The following is an 18,793-nucleotide window of genomic DNA, read 5'->3' as shown; positions in this document are numbered from 1 at the left end:
AACTGGTTGCCTCGGCTGATGTTGCGTAACTCTCCGCACAACAGCAGAGCTGCCACCTTTGGTTCCGTCCAGACCGTGTTGAGTAAAAGTCGATTTTGGGGGAGGGCTGAGGTGGGTGGTGGTGAGGGGGGGGTGGGGGTAAGCGCTGTGCTGCAGCCGAGTATCCGTGATAGTGGGACAGAGACCAGCAGGTAGGCCTCGGAGCCCCAGCGCCTTCCTGATTAAACCCCAGGCCGTGATTGACAAGATGGCACCTTTCGTTTCCGCAGATTCTTGTCGCCCTCCGCCATCTGCACTTCAAGAACATCGTGCACTGTGACCTCAAACCGGAGAACGTGCTGCTGGCATCGGCCGAACCCTTTCCCCAGGTAGGTAACCATGGAGACAAAGATGGCCGCCATTATCGTTCCTTATTTCCCTCCATCCCTGTGTTCTTTTCTGACATTCCTCTCCTAAAGACTGGGTTTCATGGGCACTGCCCGCTCTCCAGTACCTCGGCAAAGTGGTGTGTGTTGGCAGGCTATTTGGCTGTAGGGGCGTCGCGGCAGAGTCCGATCCCGTCCCTCAACCCAGTGTCCACGCGCTCTTTCCAGCAGGGGTCACTGGGTAGCGATAAGGAGCAAGAAACCCCTGCCATGGGGCCAACTGCGGCCCGCGTTGGAGGTGAGCTAACTCGGCAGACTGCAGGGGGGGTGTAATCCTGGCCTGGCCTGCGCTTTCCACACATGGGCCATGCGAGGGAGCTGCTGGGTGTGATGCCCAACAACCCTGCCCAGACACTGGGACTAGGGGCTACGCCCGGGGGCAAAGGGAAGGACAGTGGAGACTGGTGATGGTTTGTGGTGTGGCCACAGCAACAGGGCCGGAGAGGCTGGCCAATGGTGTGTGACTGCTCGGCTACAATGAGCTTTGGCGGTTTTGACCTGTGAACCTGGGAGTGGGGTGGGGACGGGGGTCTTAATTAGATCTGGGTATGGGAGACCCATAGAAACATAGAAGATAGGAGTAGGCCATGCGGCCCCTCGAGCCTGTTCCGCCATTTAATGAGATCATGGCTGATCATCCAAACTCAGTGCCCTGTCCCTGCCTTCTCCCCATATCCCTTGATCCCTTTAGCCTTAAGAAATATATCTAACTCCTTCTTGAATATATTTAATGAATTGGCCTCAACTGCCTTCTGTGGTAGAGAATTCCACAGGTTCACCACTCTCTGGGTGAAGAAATTCCTCCTCATCTCAGTCCTAAATGGCCTACCCCTTATCCTTAGACTGTGACCCCTGGTTCTGGACTCCCCCGCCATCGGGAACATCCTTCCTGCATCCAGTCAGCCTAGTCCCAAGACCTTATTTGCCTCTCTAAGTTGTATTCTGCAGCAGATGGGAGAGTGGGGGCGGTGGGGTCACTGTGCTGTCCCTGTTTCCTTCTGGGTTGCTGGAGTTGGCTTGGAAACGTAACCCGTTTCAGGAACAGATGTCGGGAACTAACTCGGATGAAAATTTCTCCTCCACCATTCCCAGTGCCGCATGAGCTGTGTGACCGGTGAACAACAACTGGGACACCTTTTTTTGAAACCTGTTTTGGGGTTGGAGGGAGAGCCCTGAAAAGACGAAACAAAAATAAGCTGGAAAGGAATAATTACATTTTTTGACTCCAGTTTTCCCCAAGGTCAGATTTAAAATGTTGGAACAAACGACTCCACTAAAACTGGGAGGGAATTTCTTCTTGAGGATTGTGAATAAAATCAGACAAACTCCCAGTCCAGAGACCAGGGTTCTGAGAGTTAGCATCATTTACACCTGTCGCTGTAACGTCAGTCAATCAATAATCTCACACAATATATCTCTCTCCCCCTCAATCCTCACACTCCCTCAATCCCCCTCCTCCCTCCTCTCTCTCTCCCCTCCTCTCTCTCTCTCCCCCCCTCCTCTCTCTCTCTCCCCCTCCTCTCTCTCTCCCCCTCCTCTCTCTCTCTCTCCCTCCTCTCTCTCTCCCCCTCCTCTCTCTCTCTCCCTCCTCTCTCTCTCCCTCCTCTCTCTCTCTCTCTCTCTCCCCCTCCTCTCTCTCTCTCTCCCCCTCCTCTCTCTCTCTCCCTCCTCTCTCTCTCCCTCCTCTCTCTCTCTCTCTCTCTCTCCCCCTCCTCTCTCTCTCTCTCCCCCTCCTCTCTCTCTCTCTCCCCCTCCTCTCTCTCTCTCCCCCCCTCCTCTCTCTCTCTCCCCCCCTCCTCTCTCTCTCCCCCCCTCCCCTCTCTCTCCCCCCTCCCCTCTCTCTCCCCCCCTCCTCTCTCTCTCCCCCCCTCCTCTCTCTCTCCCCCCCTCCTCTCTCTCCCCCCCTCTCGCTCCCCCCCTCCCCTCTCTCGCTCCCCCCCTCCCCTCTCTCTCGCTCCCCCCCTCCCCTCTCTCTCGCTCCCCCCCTCCCCTCTCTCTCGCTCCCCCCCTCCCCCGTTCCCAGGTGAAACTCTGTGACTTCGGTTTTGCTCGCATCATTGGGGAGAAATCCTTCCGTCGCTCGGTGGTTGGGACTCCGGCGTACCTGGCGCCCGAGGTCCTGTTGAACAAAGGCTACAACCGCTCGCTGGACATGTGGTCTGTGGGGGTGATCATGTACGTCAGCCTCAGCGGCACCTTCCCCTTCAACGAGGACGAGGACATCAACGACCAGATCCAGAACGCTGCCTTCATGTACCCGCCAAACCCGTGGAAGCAGATCTCTAAAGATGGTGCGTGGGGCTCTGTATCTAACCCGTGCTGTACTTGCCCTGGGAGTGTTTGATGGGACAGTGTAGAGGGAGCTTTACTCTGTATCTAACCCGTGCTGTACCTGCCCTGGGAGTGTTTGATGGGACAGTGTAGAGGGAGCTTTACTCTGTATCTAACCCGTGCTGTACCTGCCCTGGGAGTGTTTGATGGGACAGTGTAGAGGGAGCTTTACTCTGTATCTAACCCGTGCTGTACCTGCCCTGGGAGTGTTTGATGGGACAGTGTAGAGGGAGCTTTACTCTGTATCTAACCCGTGCTGTACCTGCCCCGGGAGTGTTTGATGGGACAGTGTAGAGGGAGCTTTACTCTGTATCTAACCCGTGCTGTACCTGCCCTGAGAGTGTTTGATGGGACAGTGTAGAGGGAGCTTTACTCTGTATCTAACCCGTGCTGTACCTGCCCTGAGAGTGTTTGATGGGACAGTGTAGAGGGAGCTTTACTCTGTATCTAACCCCGTGCTGTACCTGCCCTGGGAGTGTTTGATGGGACAGTGTAGAGGGAACTTTACTCTGTATCTAACCCGTGCTGTACCTGCCCTGGGAGTGTTTGATGGGACAGTGTAGAGGGAGCTTTACTCTGTATCTAACCCCGTGCTGTACCTGCCCTGGGAGTGTTTGATGGGACAGTGTAGAGGGAACTTTACTCTGTATCTAACCCGTGCTGTACCTGCCCTGGGAGTGTTTGATGGGACAGTGTAGAGGGAACTTTACTCTGTATCTAACCCGTGCTGTACCTGCCCTGGGAGTGTTTGATGGGACAGTGTAGAGGGAGCTTTACTCTGTATCTAACCCGTGCTGTACCTGCCCTGGGAGTGTTTGATGGGACAGTGTAGAGGGAGCTTTACTCTGCATCTAACCCTTGCTGTACCTGCCCTGGGAGTGTTTGATGGGACAGTGTAGAGGGAGCTTTACTCTGTATCTAATCCCGTGCTGTACCTGCCCTGGGAGTGTTTGATGGGACAGTGGGTGTCTACAATGTGATCTGGTCCAACCACATTGATGAACCTGTGAGGGGAGAGGTTTATTGATTTGCTGAAATCTCTTTACTTTTTCAGGCACCGATCTAATCAACAACTTGCTACAGGTGAAGATGAGGAAGCGATACAGCGTGGACAAGTCTTTGAGTCATCCATTCCTACAGGTAACTTCTGTGTATGGTTGGATGAGGTGGCCTGGGCCTGGTCGCAGTCTTTGAGCCGGAAGGCTGTGGGTTCGAGCCAATTTGCGCACAGCAAGCTCCCACAAACAGCATTAATGAATTTTTTTTAGTAATGTTGGTTGAGGGATAAATATTGGCCAGGACACCAGGGAGAACTCCCCCCTGCTCTTCAAATCTTTTACGCCCACTTGAGAGGGCCTCGGATTAATCTCATCCAAAAGACGGCACCTCCGACAGTGCGGCGCTCCCTCAGCACTGCACTGAGAGCATCGGCCGCTCAAGTCTCTGGAGAGGGACTTGAACCCACGACCTTCTGACTCCGAGGCGAGAGGGCCATCCGCTGGGCCAGGGCCGACTCCTTTGGCATTGAGAACAATTGCAGGTCCCCAACCAGAGCGCAGCGGAGCTCCGCTAGCTGAGCGAGGGCCAGCGATTTACACGCGTGAAGCCTTTAGGTCAAGCAAGGGGACAACATAGAAACATAGAAGATAGGAGCAGGAGTAGGCCATTCGGCCCCTCGAGCCTGCTCCGCCATTCAATGAGACCATGGCTGATCATCCAAATTCAGTACCCTGTCCCTGCTTTCTCCCCATATCCCTTGATCCCCTTACCCTTTAGCAATATATCTAACTCCTTCTTGAATATATTTAATGAATTGGCCTCAACTGCCTTCTGTGGTAGAGAATTCCACAGGTTCACCACTCTCTGGGTGAAGAAATTCCTCCTCATCTCTGCCCTAAATGGCTTACCCCTTATCCTTAGACTGAGACCCCTGGTTCTGGACTTCCCGGCCATCGGGAACATCCTTCCTGCATCCAGTCTGTCTAGTCCTGGTAGAATTTTATACGTTTCAATGAGATCTCCTCTCATTCTTCTAAACTCCAGCGAGTAGAAGCCCAATCAACCCAACCCCTCCTCATACGTCATTCCTGCCATCCACCCCACCCCCCCCACCCACCCCCGTCTCCTCTCCCCATCCTCTATGAAGCGACGCCCCTTTCAATTTAACACAGGAATGTGAGCTGCCTATGATCACAATCTTTGACATCCTCCCTTCTTCTTTCCTTCCTCTCCCCCCCCCCCCCTCCTCCCAGGACCACCAGACGTGGCTGGACCTCCGTGAGCTCGAGTGCAAGATGGGAGAGCGGTACCTGACTCACGAGAGCGACGACTCGCGCTGGGAGCAGTTCAATCAAGGTCGCGTCTTCCAGCACCTGACCAATCAGCCGCTTCCTGGGAGCGGTGGGGGCGACGATGACATGCAAGGACTCAGCGAGAGGGTTAGCGTCCTCTGAGCCCAGTCCGAGAGTCCCTTCACACACACACACTCCGTATTGCACCTTGTGTTGACATCTCGCGAAGACTTTGGGCGCGAATCGAAGATGGAGTATTGAGTCTTGATGATCAAAACCTCAATCCCGATGGAGGAGCTCGCTGGATTTGGACTAATGACGCCATTTTGACCGATGTTCTTCCTGCTGTCGTTTGGGGCCGCGGGATTTTAATCTGTTTGTCAGTTTTTGAGCGTGTGCGAATGTATTTATCGGGGCTGTGAGGGACGGAACTTGTATATAACTTCCTTCAAAACAAAACTGAATTGGGCTGGGGTATGGTGGGGGGTTACTGGAGAATTGTTTGTGGCCAATGAGAGTCAAGCTACTAATCTCCCCATCTGTGGGGGGTGGAATTGTGACCTTATTTGGGGAGGTCAGGGAGCAAAGTGTGCTATTTGCCTTCAAAATGTGGCTGTAAACTATTGGGAGGTTTTAATTGTAGGGGTTTAAAAAAAAAAAGATTCCCTCCTCTTTTCATTCCCCCACCGCCCCCCCCCCCGCCCCAACCATGCCTGATCCTAAACAGTGAGTGTTGGCCGGCTCTTCGACCATGGGGTGCATCACAGTTCAGCTGAAGGCGGACGTTCTGTGTAGGGCACTTCCTGAGCAGGATTCATCAAGTTCGCGGTCGGGAGGGGGTTGCGGTGGGAAGCCTTGTTTATTACTCAATTTTCTTCTCCCCCCACCCCCACCCCACCCATAGCAACCTGCAGTGGGACCAAACACAGTGTTCCAGCTGAGACCCGCTAACTGGGCACAGGCTGTGGGGGGGGGCGGGGCAGGGGTCAAACTCAGGAACCTGATGGGGTTGTTTCCATGCCGACTGATGGGGGTTATGGGAGCCATGCCCTAAATCCTGACCAGGAGAGGGCTTCTGGTTACCCCCCCCCCCCCGACCCTCTGAGCGGGGCCTCAGCCTTGACGCGCGCACTCTGCTGATTGTGGTCAACTTTGAGCCGTTCGTTCGAACGGAAGTGGGGGGGCTATCGTGGAGCGACACTAAACCCGCGCGCGTCTGGTCACCTGACCCTAAACCAGTTTGAATTGGATGATGGGGAATGAAGGAGAAGGGGCTCACAGTACGAGCTGTGTATTATAGTGTAGCACTCCTGTAATGATCAGATCTATGGGGGTGGGGCACATAGAGGTCAGAGTGGCTTGGAGACAAGCTGGGGGGGGTGCGGGGTCTCCCTCGCGCATGTGGATGCTGCCAGGGTTTTCCGATTGTTTTATTTTGAATATTTATATATCTATTGTACATAAATGGCAATTCCTAACCTGAGATTTAAAGAATGTTTAGTATTTCTCCGCTTCCGCGAGCCGTGTGTCTGTTGCGGTGGGTTTTTACAGTCCATGTTTGTGCCTGATGTCGTCTGTTGAGCTGTTGCTATGACTCATTGCGAGTGTGTAAGTGGGTTTCTACGAGGTTGTTTTTTTTTATATTGGGGAGAGGGGCATGATTGGGATCAGACCGGCGTTCCCCAGCGACTGGCGCGATGAGCTCGTGTGTCGCTCTCCCACCTACAGCCGAGCCGTCCCTGGACGAAGGCTCAGCTAAGCTACTTCTTCTGGGTCCCGTCGCCCAAGATGGCCGCCCGCGCTCGCTCCATTTCGGCCGGGGCATCCTGCACTCAGGTCAGACTCCGAACGCGGCACGGCGATACGGCGGCGGCAGCCGTGGCTCAAGTCAACTGCGCTCTCGCTTCCCGAATCCGAAGGCTGTGGGTTCCGAGTCCCCACTCCAGAGACCTGCGCACGTAATCCAGGCTGACACTCCCAGTGCAGTGCCGAGGAAGTGCCGCACTTGTCGGAGGTGCCGTCTTTCGGATGAGACGTTAAACCGAGGCCCCGTCTGCTCTCAGGTGGATGTAAAAGATCCCGTGGCCACTATTTTGAAGAAGAGCAGGGGAGTTCTCCCCGGTGTCCTGGGCCCAATATTTGTCCTTCAACGAACAGCACTGAAACATTGCTGTTGGTGGGAGCTTGCTGTCCGCAAATTGGCTGCCACAACAGTGACTACACTTCAAAAAGTGCTTCATTTGGCTGTAAAGCACTTTGGGACGTCCTGAGATTGTGAAAGGTGCTATAGAAATGCAATTTTTTTTTTATATAAGTGGAGGGGCGGGCTGGCCAGGGGGTGGGGGGAGAGAAAAATGGAATTGATCATTATTGCAAAACAAAAGTCTTCAAAAGAAGCAGTTCTCTCGTGGAGCTCCGAATAGGTCCGAGAGCCAACAGCACAAATTGTGTGTGCTTTTTATAAAAATAAAAAAAATAAAAAAATGTTTTTAATTTTTTATTTTCCACACTCCCCCAGTTTCTATCCCCATCTCCCCTAAAGGCGCGGACTATTGCTGGATACCGGTTGCCCTTCAGAAGCTCACCCCCCCCCCCCCCCCCCCGAGTGCCTTTTGTTCCCGGCCGAGCCTAGACAGTGCGTGTCGGCTGGCTATTTGACTGTGGTAGGCGTCGCGGCTGAGCTTGGCCAAGCCCGAGTTTGGTGCCGGTGAACATTCTAGCAGGGGCCGCTGGCGAGCGAGCGAGTGGGAATCCTGGGGACTCTTCTACTGCCACCACCACACCCCCCAGCGTGAAGTCCACTAACTCGGCACAGACTGGGATGGAGCCTGGTGTCAGGGTCCTGGGGTTAGTGTCCGGGCATGCTCGCTCAGCTCAGTGGTGACAGTTTCTGCCTGTTTTCTCGTTGGCTGGGAGGCACGAGCCACCCTGATGAGGGAGGCCAGTGGTAGCAGAAAGGCTATGGTGTTGCTACTTTCACTGTATTGCACAAAAAGTTTTGTTACTCCGAGAGTGTCTGTGTGCATCTGTCTGTGTGCGTGTCTCTGTGTACGTCTGTGTGCACGTCCGCCTGCCTGTGTCCCTCTTTGTCTCTGTCTGTGTCTGTCTGTCTGTGTGTCTGTCTCTGTCTGTGTGTGTGTCAGTCTGCGTCTCAGCTGCTGTCTGCCGGGTATCTGCATATATCTCGATTGTTTTTTGTAGAAAAAATTATCCTGATCTGTTGAATAAAGAGAGTGACGTTTGAACACTTATCCATTGCTATTAGATATCATTGTTTAAATCCCAGCATCGAATCTCAGCTGCCCGGTGCCATCAGTTTATAAACTGCGGCCCGGGGAGCGGTTGAGGGGATTGGCGTCCTTCCTGCCCAGAGGTGAGCTTTAAAAGCTGCCAAAGGCGCCTCCGCTCGCCCGACACCGCCCCAGAAAGCAGCTTGGCCGGTCACTTCTCCAGTTGCTGCTTGTGGGATCTTGCTGTGCGTGGGTGGTTGGTCGGCTGGACTAGCGGCGACCGGGCTGCCGAGGGGCTCTGGGAAGTCCTGAGGAGGTGAAAGGCGCTACATTATCGCAGGAGGTACAGGTGCTCTTCGCCGCGTAGTTTCTCCTGAGTGAGTCGCGGGACGTTAAAGGCGCTACAGAAATGCAAGTTCTTGTTGAGTCATGTGGGCATGCTGGGGAAATGAAACGAATGAGCCTTTCTGTATTTTTCTTTAATTTCCCTGATTTTTCACGGTGGGCAGCACTGTGTCTCTCTCTCTCGAAGGTTAAGGTTGTGTGGGTTCGAGTCCCCACTCCAGAGACTTTAAGCACAAAAATCTCAAGCTGACGCTCCCAGTGGGAGTGCCGCACTGTCGGAGGTGCCGTCTTTCGGATGAGACGTTAAACCGAGGCCCCGTCTGCTCTCCCGGGTGGGTGTAAAAGATCCCGCGGGCACTATTTTGAAGCAGGGGACGTTCTCCCCGGTGTGCTGGGGCCAATATTTATTCCTCAATCGACATCACCAAAAGAAAGCAGATGATCTGGTTGTTATCAGGTTGCTGCTAGTGGGAGCTTGCTGTGCGCAAATTGGCTGCTGCGTTTCCTACATTGCAACAGTGGCTACACTTCAAAAGTACTTCATTGGCTGTAAAGCGCTTTGGGTTGTCCTGAGGTTGTGAAAGGCGCTATATAAATGCAAATCTTTTTTTGCGTTCTTCCATTCCCTTCGCTGACGGTTCGTGACCCAGTTGTGAGGAGATGGTGTGAGATTCGCCCCAGCTTCTTGTACATTACGTACCTGGCCCGTGGATGGTGTGCTTGCAGCGGAACGCGGCTCGTAAGATCACTGGTGTGGGCGCATGGCTGCTCCTTCTGTATTGCTGGAGACTGGTGTCCCAACACGTGGCGCCCTGATATAGACACTCAGTGACTGTATCCAGTTCCAACTCCTCGCCGTTAAGAACAGGAGTCGGCCCCTCGGACCTGCTCCGCCACTCAATTAGATCACGGCTGATCTGCACCTCGACGCCTTTGCTCCGTATCCCTCGATAACCTGACCCAACAAAATTCTATTGCTCTCAGTCTTGGAAGCTCCGATTGTTCCCCAGCATCCAGAGCCTTTCGTGGTGGGGGGGGCGGGGGGGGAAGAGTTCCAGATTTCCACTACCCTCTGTGCTTCCTGATTTCACTCCTAAACGGCCTAGCTCCAATTTTAAGATTATGCCCCCTTGTTCTGGACTTCTCCCCCCCACCCCCACCAGAGAGTTTTTCTCTCTATCCCATTGAATCCTTTTAATATTTTAAACACCTCGATCAGATCACCCTCTATACTTGAGAATGAAAGCCAAGTTTCATAGAATAGTGCAGCACAGAAGGAGGCCATTTGGCCCATCGAGTCTGTGCCGTCTCTTTAGAAGTTTATGCAGCCTGCCCTCTTAATTTAACCCTCTAAACCCCAGTAGTAATCTCTCCTGCTCTCCTAAAGCCATTAGCCCCAGGGTGGGAGGGGGGGGGCGGGGGAGAGGGAAGGGTTCCACAAGCAGCCTTCCTTCCCCCCCCCCCATCACCTGAGTGCCCACTGCTCACACATGATACCAGAGTGTGAGCAAGCTATTCGGCCGTGGGGATCATCGCGACCGCTCCGGACCCTGCCCTGCAGTCACAGACACGCCCACCCCTCACAGGAAGTGTTTGGGTGGGGGGGGGGGGTGCACAGGATAGTGGTCAGCAGGAGGAACCCCAGCTGCTTGTCTGACTTTCCCTAGCGTGAGCTGCTGGAGACGGCCGAAATCGGCTCAGTTTGGGGATCGAAGGTGGGATCTTCCTTGATCTGTGTGGCTCACTCGCTGATCAACTGCGGGAGCCTCAGCCTAGCCCTAAAGACTCTTGGTGAAACAGAGCACCGATGGATTTCCACAACACCAGGGGGCAGCAAGAAGCCAATTTTTTTTTTACAACGCTCCTCTGCTGCTGTTAAATGATTTATTAGCACACTTAAGGTAGTTTGTTTCATAACTGTCAGGACGGGAGTGGTTTTAAATTACTCCAAACTAAATTGTTCCATTATTTACACCATTTAAATGTGCCAATGGCTGCAACACCTTTACTTGCACTCAACTTGGATATATTTCTAAACCATAGGTAAGTTGTCAGCCAGTAACTCAGTGGGCAGCACTCTCGCCTCTGAGGCAGAAGGTTGTGGGTTCGAGTCCCACTCTCGCAGACCTGAGCAAATAATCCAGGCCGACACTTTCAGTACTGAGGGAGCGCTGCCCTGTCGGAGGTGCCGTCTTTCAGATGAGACGTTAAACCGAGGCCCTGTCTACCCTCTCGGGCGTAAAAGATCCAGCGGCCACTATTACGAAGAGGAGCAAAGAGGAGTTTTCCCCGGTGTCCTGGGGTTGATATTTATCCCTCAATCAACGTCACTAAAAACAGATGATCTGTTAATTTTCCCATTGCTGTTTGTGGGATCTTGCTGTGTGCAATTTGCCTGCTGTGTTTGCCTACATTACAACAGTGACTACACTTCAAAAGTACTTCATTGGCTCTAACCTGCTTTGAGACATCCTGAGGTCGTGAAAGCATTTTTTTCCACAACACAATTTGTAGGTTACCACTTTTGTACTTGACCATCCAATGCTCTTTGGTGGGGGGGTTGGGCGGAGGTAGAAGATAAAAAAAAAAAATTGACATTTTGTAAAAAAAAAACACTCTGTGCTGTTGGCTCTCGGACATGTTCGAATCTCCGCTCGTGAACATCAGCTTCTTTCAAAAAGATCTTTGGTTTAACTATAATGATCATTTACTATTTATTTCCCCCCCCACCGGCCAGCCCTCCCCTCATTTTTTAAAAAAGACTTGCATTTATATAGCGTCTTTCACTATTCCAAAGTACTTTTGAAGCGTAGTCACTGTTGTAAAATGTAGGAAACGCGGCAGCCAATTTGCACACAGCAAGATCCCACAAACAGCAATGTGATAATGACCAGATCATCTGTTTTAGTGATGTTGGTTATCATATGTTGATTGAGGGATATTGTCCCAGGACACTGGGGAGAACGCCCCTACTCTTCTTCAAAATAGTGGCCATGGGATCTTTTACGTCCACCTGAGAGAGCAGACGGGGTTCCATTTAACGTCTCATCTGAAAGACGGCACCTCCGACAGTGCAGCACTGGAAGTGTCGGCCTAGATTTTTGTGCTCAAGTCTCTGGAGTGGGACTTGAACCCACAACCTTCTGACTCGGAGGCGAGAGTGCTACATGGTACGGGGGTTTGGTGGGCGCCTGTAGAACCGTAGCCCACTGTGGGCCCCGAGTGGCCCATTCTTCACCTGGGAGAATAGACACCAAGGGCTGGATTTTCATTCAGAAGTCGGGAAGGAGGCGGGACTACAACTTGCGGGTTGTAGTCCCGCCTCCATCGAGATGCGGCCAATCCACACGATTTTCACTTGATTGACCTTGTTGAGCCCGCCCAGCGGGTGCAGCAGGCCAATTAAGGGCCACCCAGCAACAGGTGATGTCACAGACTGAGATTTCATCTGTCAAGACGTGTTGACAGATGAAATATCAGTGTTTCACAGCTGTTTGAAGCTGTCAAACACTGACAGTCTGGCTTCTAACCTGAGTCCTTCTACACAGACTCAGTTAGAAATCTCACCGGCACTGAAAGCTGCAGGCTGTCACTTTTGACAGATCGCGGCCATTCTGCTTTCAGTGCCGGCTGAATGATGGACTCCCGAAACCTAGAGGAAGGAAGGCTGTTAAGGTAAGTACAGGTAATTTAAACTTCTTTACACACTTTAGACACACCAAACACACTTACCTTTGCACTCATGCACCCATCACTCACCTGAACACCGACATCTCGACCCCTCCAAGTCCTTCAACCCGACGACTCTAACTTGGCATGGTTTGGAGCCATCGGGAATCCCACATGACAACCTTCAAAATAGGGATTAGGCTAAAAACTGCCTGTTAACTACCTATTAACCGGCAGTTAATTGTCACTAATCCCTTCCCGCCTCGGGTCGACGGGTCCCAGTGCGGGGCGGGTACCCGCCTCCTTTGAAACTTACATGGAGGCGGGTTTTGGGCAGGATGGTGTCGGGACCCCCGAATTCGGGGGTTTTAGCCCCCCGCACGCCTAAAAGCCCGCTTCACGGCACACTGAAAATCGACCCCCAAGTGTTGGAAGGTTACTCGCTGTGGAGCCAAGCCCAGTGCTGTCCTCACCCAACACCCACGCACATCCCAGCAGGGCTCACTGGACACAGACTGGGTCCCCTGGTCGAGCTCCCCCGCTTTATGTCGGTGACACTGAAGCTGATTGCTGCACCTCTACCCTTTCAGCGCAGTACCGAGGGAGTGCTGCATTGCCGGAGGTGCTGCTGTTCACATGAGGCTCCGTCTGCCTGTTCAGGTAGAGTAGAGCAGGTTAAGGGGAGATTAGATAGAGGCGTTCAAAATCATGAAGGGGTTTTGATAGAGTAAATAAGGAGAAACGGTTTCCAATGGCAGAAGGGTCGGCAATCACAGGACACAGATTGAAGGTCATTGGCAAAAGAGATGAGGAAACATTATTTTTTACGCAGCGAGTTGTTGTGATCTGGAACGTGCTGCCTGAAAGGGCGGTGGAAGCAGATTCAATAGTAACTTTCAAAAGGGAATTGGATAAATACTTGAAGGGGAAAACATTTGCAGGGCTGTGGGGAAAGAGCAGGGAGCGTGGGGTTAATGGGAGAGCTCTTTCAGAGAGCTGGCACAGGCAGGATGGGCCGAATGGCCTCCCTTTGTGCTGTGTCATTCTATGACCTGACCCCCCAATCATTACAAAACAAGGGGGGGTGGGGGTGGAGGTGGAAACGAGTCCTATCTATCAGGAGGGGAACGGGTTAAAGGGAAACTGGTGCAATGTGGAAAGTGCCATTGTATTTGAAGTTCAAGGATGTGGGTGTCGTATTGCAGTGCCCACATGGCTTTCATTTGTCAGGATTTTACAGGAAACCGGTAATCTGACGACTATTATTAATTCAAGAGGAGAAAATGGGGAAGCTGGGACAGATAAGAGACAGATAAAGGATTGCTCGACACTGTGGTAAAAGTCAGTAACTGGCAGCTTCACGTCAATAGTTTATTGCAACACTATCTGGTCCTCTGCTCTACAAACCGGAGGAGACCTCAGCAACATATCGATCGGGTCGCACATCTCCGCACAGATTGAATTCAGTTAGGTGTGAATGACGAGAGTGGGAGCTGAGGGCGGTTGAAGAGCCAGCGGGCATTGTGGCTTGTGAGCCCGGCCAAAGGTTTCTCCAGGTGGAGCTGTGACCCGCAAAGGTCACTGTGGTATCGGGAGAACCCAGTCACAGAGCGGCCGCAACACAGGCCCTGACTGAGGGCGCCGTCAATCCAGTGTGTTCCCCTCGAGCAAGGGGAACACAGCCAAGGGCAACTTCACACACATTCTCCCTCGCACACTCACTCTCATCCTCTCACTCTCTCACACCCTCTCTCCCTCTCACCTTCACTCTCTCACACACTCCCCCTCTCTCTCTCTCTCACCCTCTCTCACACTCTCTCTCACCCTCTCACTCTCACCCTCTCTCTCTCTCTCTCTCACTCTCACCCTCTCTCTCTCTCTCCCTCTCACCCTCTCTCTCTCTCTCTCCCTCTCACCCTCTCTCTCTCTCACCCCTCTCTCTCTCTCACCCTCCCTCTCTCTCTCACCCTCCCTCTCTCTCACCCTCCCTCTCTCTCTCACCCTCCCTCTCTCTCACCCTCCCTCTCTCTCACCCTCCCTCTCTCTCACCCTCCCTCTCTCTCTCACCCTCCCTCTCTCTCTCACCCTCCCTCTCTCTCTCACCCTCCCTCTCTCTCTCACCCTCCCTCTCTCTCACCCTCCCTCTCTCTCCCCCTCCCTCTCTCTCCCCCTCCCCCTCTCTCACCCTCACCCTCCCCCTCTCTCTCACCCTCCCCCTCTCTCTCACCCCCTCCCTCTCTCTCACCCCCTCCCTCTCTCTCACCCTCCCTCTCTCTCACCCTCCCTCTCTCTCACCCTCCCCCTTTCTCACCCTCACCCTCCCCCTCTCTCTCACCCTCCCTCTCTCTCTCACCCCCCCCTCTCTCTCACCCTCCCCCTCTCTCTCACCCTCCCCCTCTCTCTCACCCTCCCCCTCTCTCTCACCCTCCCTCTCTCTCTCACCCTCCCTCTCTCTCACCCTCCCTCTCTCTCACCCTCCCTCTCACCCTCCCTCTCTCTCCCCCTCCCCCTCTCTCACCCTCACCCTCCCCCTCTCTCTCACCCCCTCCCTCTCTCTCACCCCCTCCCTCTCTCTCACCCCCTCCCTCTCTCTCACCCTCCCTCTCTCTCACCCTCCCTCTCTCTCCACCCTCCCCCTTTCTCACCCTCACCCTCCCCCTCTCTCTCACCCTCCCTCTCTCTCTCACCCCCTCCCTCTCTCTCACCCTCCCCCTCTCTCTCACCCTCCCCCTCTCTCTCACCCTCCCCCTCTCTCTCACCCTCCCTCTCTCTCTCACCCTCCCTCTCTCTCTCACCCTCCCTCTCTCTCTCACCCTCCCTCTCTCTCTCACCCTCCCTCTCTCTCTCACCCTCCCCCTCTCTCTCACCCTCCCCCTCTCTCTCACCCTCCCCCTCTCTCTCACCCTCCCCCTCTCTCTCACCCTCCCCCCTCTCTCTCACCCTCCCTCTCTCTCTCACCCTCCCCCCTCTCTCTCACCCTCCCCCCTCTCTCTCACCCTCCCCCCTCTCTCTCACCCTCCCTCTCTCTCTCACCCTCCCTCTCTCTCTCACCCTCCCTCTCTCTTTCACCCTCCCTCTCTCTCTCACCCTCCCTCTCTCTCTCACCCTCCCTCTCTCTCTCACCCTCCCCCTCTCTCTCACCCTCCCTCTCTCACCCTCCCCCTCTCTCTCACCCTTCCTCTCTCTCACCCTCCCTCTCTCTCACCCTCTTTCACTCTGACTTTCTCACTCTCAGACTCACTCGCTCGCACGCACCTCTTCCAATGGGAGTTACGGGATAGAGATCAGGAGCAGGAGCCTTGGCTCATTTTCCCCGGCCTTGGCCCCGGGATCCTCTGACCCACTGTATCCCCTCCCCCACTGTCCGGGCTACGATCAGATAAACCAGCAGTGGTGGGGGGTCGATCCTGGGACCTTCCCAGCCTGTATGGCTCAGTCCCGCTCAAACCCGGTCCCTGAAGAAAAGGGGGAGCTAAAAGTGAGAGTAAAGACTAGAAAAAAGTATCAAGTGTAGTCTTCAGTTGAAGCAGGGTTAGAGGGTGGGGGTCAATTGGACCAGGATGAGGAGTATAATTCCGTCTCCATATTAAGGTCCTGAATTCTGTGTTCATTTTTGTATTTGCATTGTAAATTCCTAAGCCCATATTCTAATCTTCATTAGTGAACTTCTGATTTTTTTGAAAAGACTGTTGCTTTACAATAATGAACATCATTTGCCTCCCTTCCCCTCATTAAAATGACTGGCATTCATACCTTGACTCAGGGCTGTGTGATTGCTCGCACAGGCCTGCACGCAGAGTGTGCCTCGGCCTTCGCCCCAACCATCCGGCCTTGCATCACTGCTCAAGATATCATAGTCATAACGGCACAGAAGGAGGCCATTTGGCCCATCGAGTCCGCGCCGGCTCTCTGTAGAGCAATCCAGTCAGTCCCATTCCCCCGCTCTATCCCCGTAGCCCTGCAAGTTTATTTCCCTCAAGTGCCTATCCAGTCTCCCCTTGAAAACATCGAGTGTCTCCGCTTCCACCACGTCTGTCGGCAGCGAGTTCCAGGTCCTCACCACTCGCTGCGTAAAAAAGTTTTTCCTCACATCCCCCCCTGTATCTCTTGCCCAAAACCTTAAATCTGTGTCCCCTAGTCCTTGTACCATCAACTAGTGGGAGCAGCCTTTCCCCGTCTAGCCTATCCAAACCCGTCATAATCTTGTACACCTCGATCAAATCACCCCTCAACCTCCTTTGCTCTAATGAAAACAAATCCAGCTTCTCCAACCTGTCCTTGTAGCTAAGATCCCCCATCCCCGGAACCATTCTGGTAAATCTCCTCTGCACCCTCTCAAGGGCCTTCACATCCTTCCTAAAGTGCGGTGACCAGAACTGGATGCAATACTCCAGTTCTGGCCTAACCAGCGTTTTATAAAGGTTCAGCATAACTTCTCTACTTTTGTACTCAATACCTCTATTTATGAAGCCCAAGATCCCATATGCTTTGCTAACCACTCTCTCAATATGTCCCGCCACCTTCAAAGATCTATGCACATTAACCCTCAGGTCCCTCTGTCCCTGCACACTCTTTAAAACTGTGCCATTAAGTGTATATTGCCTCTCCCTGTTCCTTCTGCCAAAATGCATCACCTCACACTTCTCTGTATTAAATTCCATCTGCCACTTGTCTGTCCATTCTGCTAGCCTTTCTATGTCCTGTTGCAGTCGGTTGGTATCATCATCACTGTTTGCCACACCCCCAAGTTTTCGGCACACCGGCAAATTTTGAAATTTTACTCCGTATTCCAATATCCAGGTCATTTATATATATCAAAAAAGTAGTGGCCCCAGCACTGACCCTTGGGGAACACCACTGTCTACCATCCTCCAGTCTGAAAAACAACCATTTACCACAACTCGCTGTTTTCTGTCCTTAAGCCAATTCCTTATCCAAGCTGCCACTGACTCACCTATTCCATGAACCTCAATTTTGTTAACCAGCCTTTCATGTGCTGCTTTGTCAAACGCTTCCTTAAAATCCCTGTAGACAACATCCATTGCATTCCCTTCATCAATCCTCTCTGTTACTTCATCAGAAAATTCAATTAGATTAGTCAAACACGATCTGCCTTTTACAAATCTGTGCTAGCTCTCCTTAATTAACTTAAACCTCTCCAAGTGCCTGTTAATTTTTTCCCTGATTATTGTTTCTAAAACCTTACCCACCACAGATGTTAAACGGTAGTTACTAGGATTGTCCTTACGCCCTTTCTTGAACAAGGGTGTCACATTTGCCACTTTCCAATCCTCTGGCACCTCCCCCGTATCTAGGAAAGATTGGAAGATTATGGCAAGCCCTTCCGCTATCTCCACCCCTACCTCTGTTAGCAACTTGGGATGCAAGCCATCTGGACCAGGCGACTTATCCACTCTAAGCATATCCAGCCTTTCCAGTACATCCTGTCTATCAATTTTCACCCCATCTATTACCTCTACCATCTCAGCTCCTAATGATATTTTGTCAGCATCCTCTTCCTTAGTAAACACCGATACAAAGTACTCATTAAGTATTCTAGCCTTGCCCTGTGCCTCTAAGCATATATCACCTTCTTTGTCCCTAATAGGCCCCACCCCGCCTCTTACTATCCGCTTACTAATTACATACCGGTAGAAGATTTTTGGGTTCCCTTTTATGTTAACTACCTGACATGAATCAGTCATTCATGAAAGAAAGACTTATGAAATAATACTGAGCGGCCTACGGGTGGCGCTGTCCAGGGAGAGTATAAATACTCGGGCACGGGCCCAGCTTGCGCAGGACATTCTTAACAGGAACTAGTGAAGGACACAACTAGACCTCCATGTTGTAAAACAGTTGATTAAAGCTTTGTTTAACGCTTAGACCAAGTGCCTAGTAGTTTTCTTACGTCACTACCATTCTATTCTCATATTCTCTCTTTGCCAGTCTTATTTTCCTCTTCACTTCCCCACTCAACTTATTGTATTTGGCCTGGTTCTCACGAAGAATTCACCTGACATACATCATGCACCCTTTTTTTGTTTCATCATATTCTCTATCTCCCTCGTCATCCAAGGAGCCCTGGCTTTGGTTCCCCTGCCCTTCCCTCTTGTTGGAATGTACCTAGTCTGTACTTGGAACACCTCCTCCTTAAAGATCACCCATTGTTCCGTTACAGTTTTTCCTGTCAATCTTTGGTTCCATTTTAACCTGGCTAGATCCCCTCTCATCCCATTGAAGTTAGCCCTCTTCCAAGTTCCACTTTAGATTGTTCCTCGCTCCTCTCCATTACTAATCTAAACCTTATGATACGATGATCACTCGTACCCAAGTGTTCTCCCACAGACAGCAAGCTCCCATAAACAGCAATGTGATAATGACCAGGTCATCTGCTTTCAGTGATGTTGGGTGAGGAATAAATATTGGCCCCAGGACACCGGGGAGAACTAAAAACAGAAAATGCTGGAAATACTCATCAGGTCAGGCAGCATCTGTGGAG

The 18,793-nt window shown here is 52.4% G+C and overlaps 1 protein-coding gene across 2 annotated transcripts in view; it reads left to right on the top strand.

The window, feature by feature from the left end:
* Nucleotides 1-8,298, top strand: part of prkd2 (protein kinase D2) — a 99,353-nt gene extending 91,055 nt beyond the window's left edge. For both annotated transcript variants that reach the window (XM_085973368.1, XM_085973369.1), the window contains 4 exons: nt 270-368; nt 2,449-2,716; nt 3,811-3,896; nt 5,009-8,298. In XM_085973368.1, coding sequence (XP_085829494.1) covers nt 270-368; nt 2,449-2,716; nt 3,811-3,896; nt 5,009-5,209 — 654 coding nt within the window. In that variant the 3' untranslated portion in view covers nt 5,210-8,298. The remainder of the gene's footprint in view (nt 1-269; nt 369-2,448; nt 2,717-3,810; nt 3,897-5,008) is intronic.
* The last annotated feature ends 10,495 nt before the right edge of the window (nt 8,299-18,793 follow it).

The sequence above is a fragment of the Somniosus microcephalus genome, chromosome 34 (genome assembly GCF_052327205.1).
Source record: "Somniosus microcephalus isolate GS21.2 chromosome 34, FLI_Smic_1.0, whole genome shotgun sequence".
In the NCBI taxonomy this organism is placed as follows: Eukaryota; Metazoa; Chordata; class Chondrichthyes; order Squaliformes; family Somniosidae; genus Somniosus; species Somniosus microcephalus.
The sequence above is the reverse complement of the archived record's forward strand: the minus strand, read 5'-3'. Positions and strand labels throughout refer to the sequence as shown.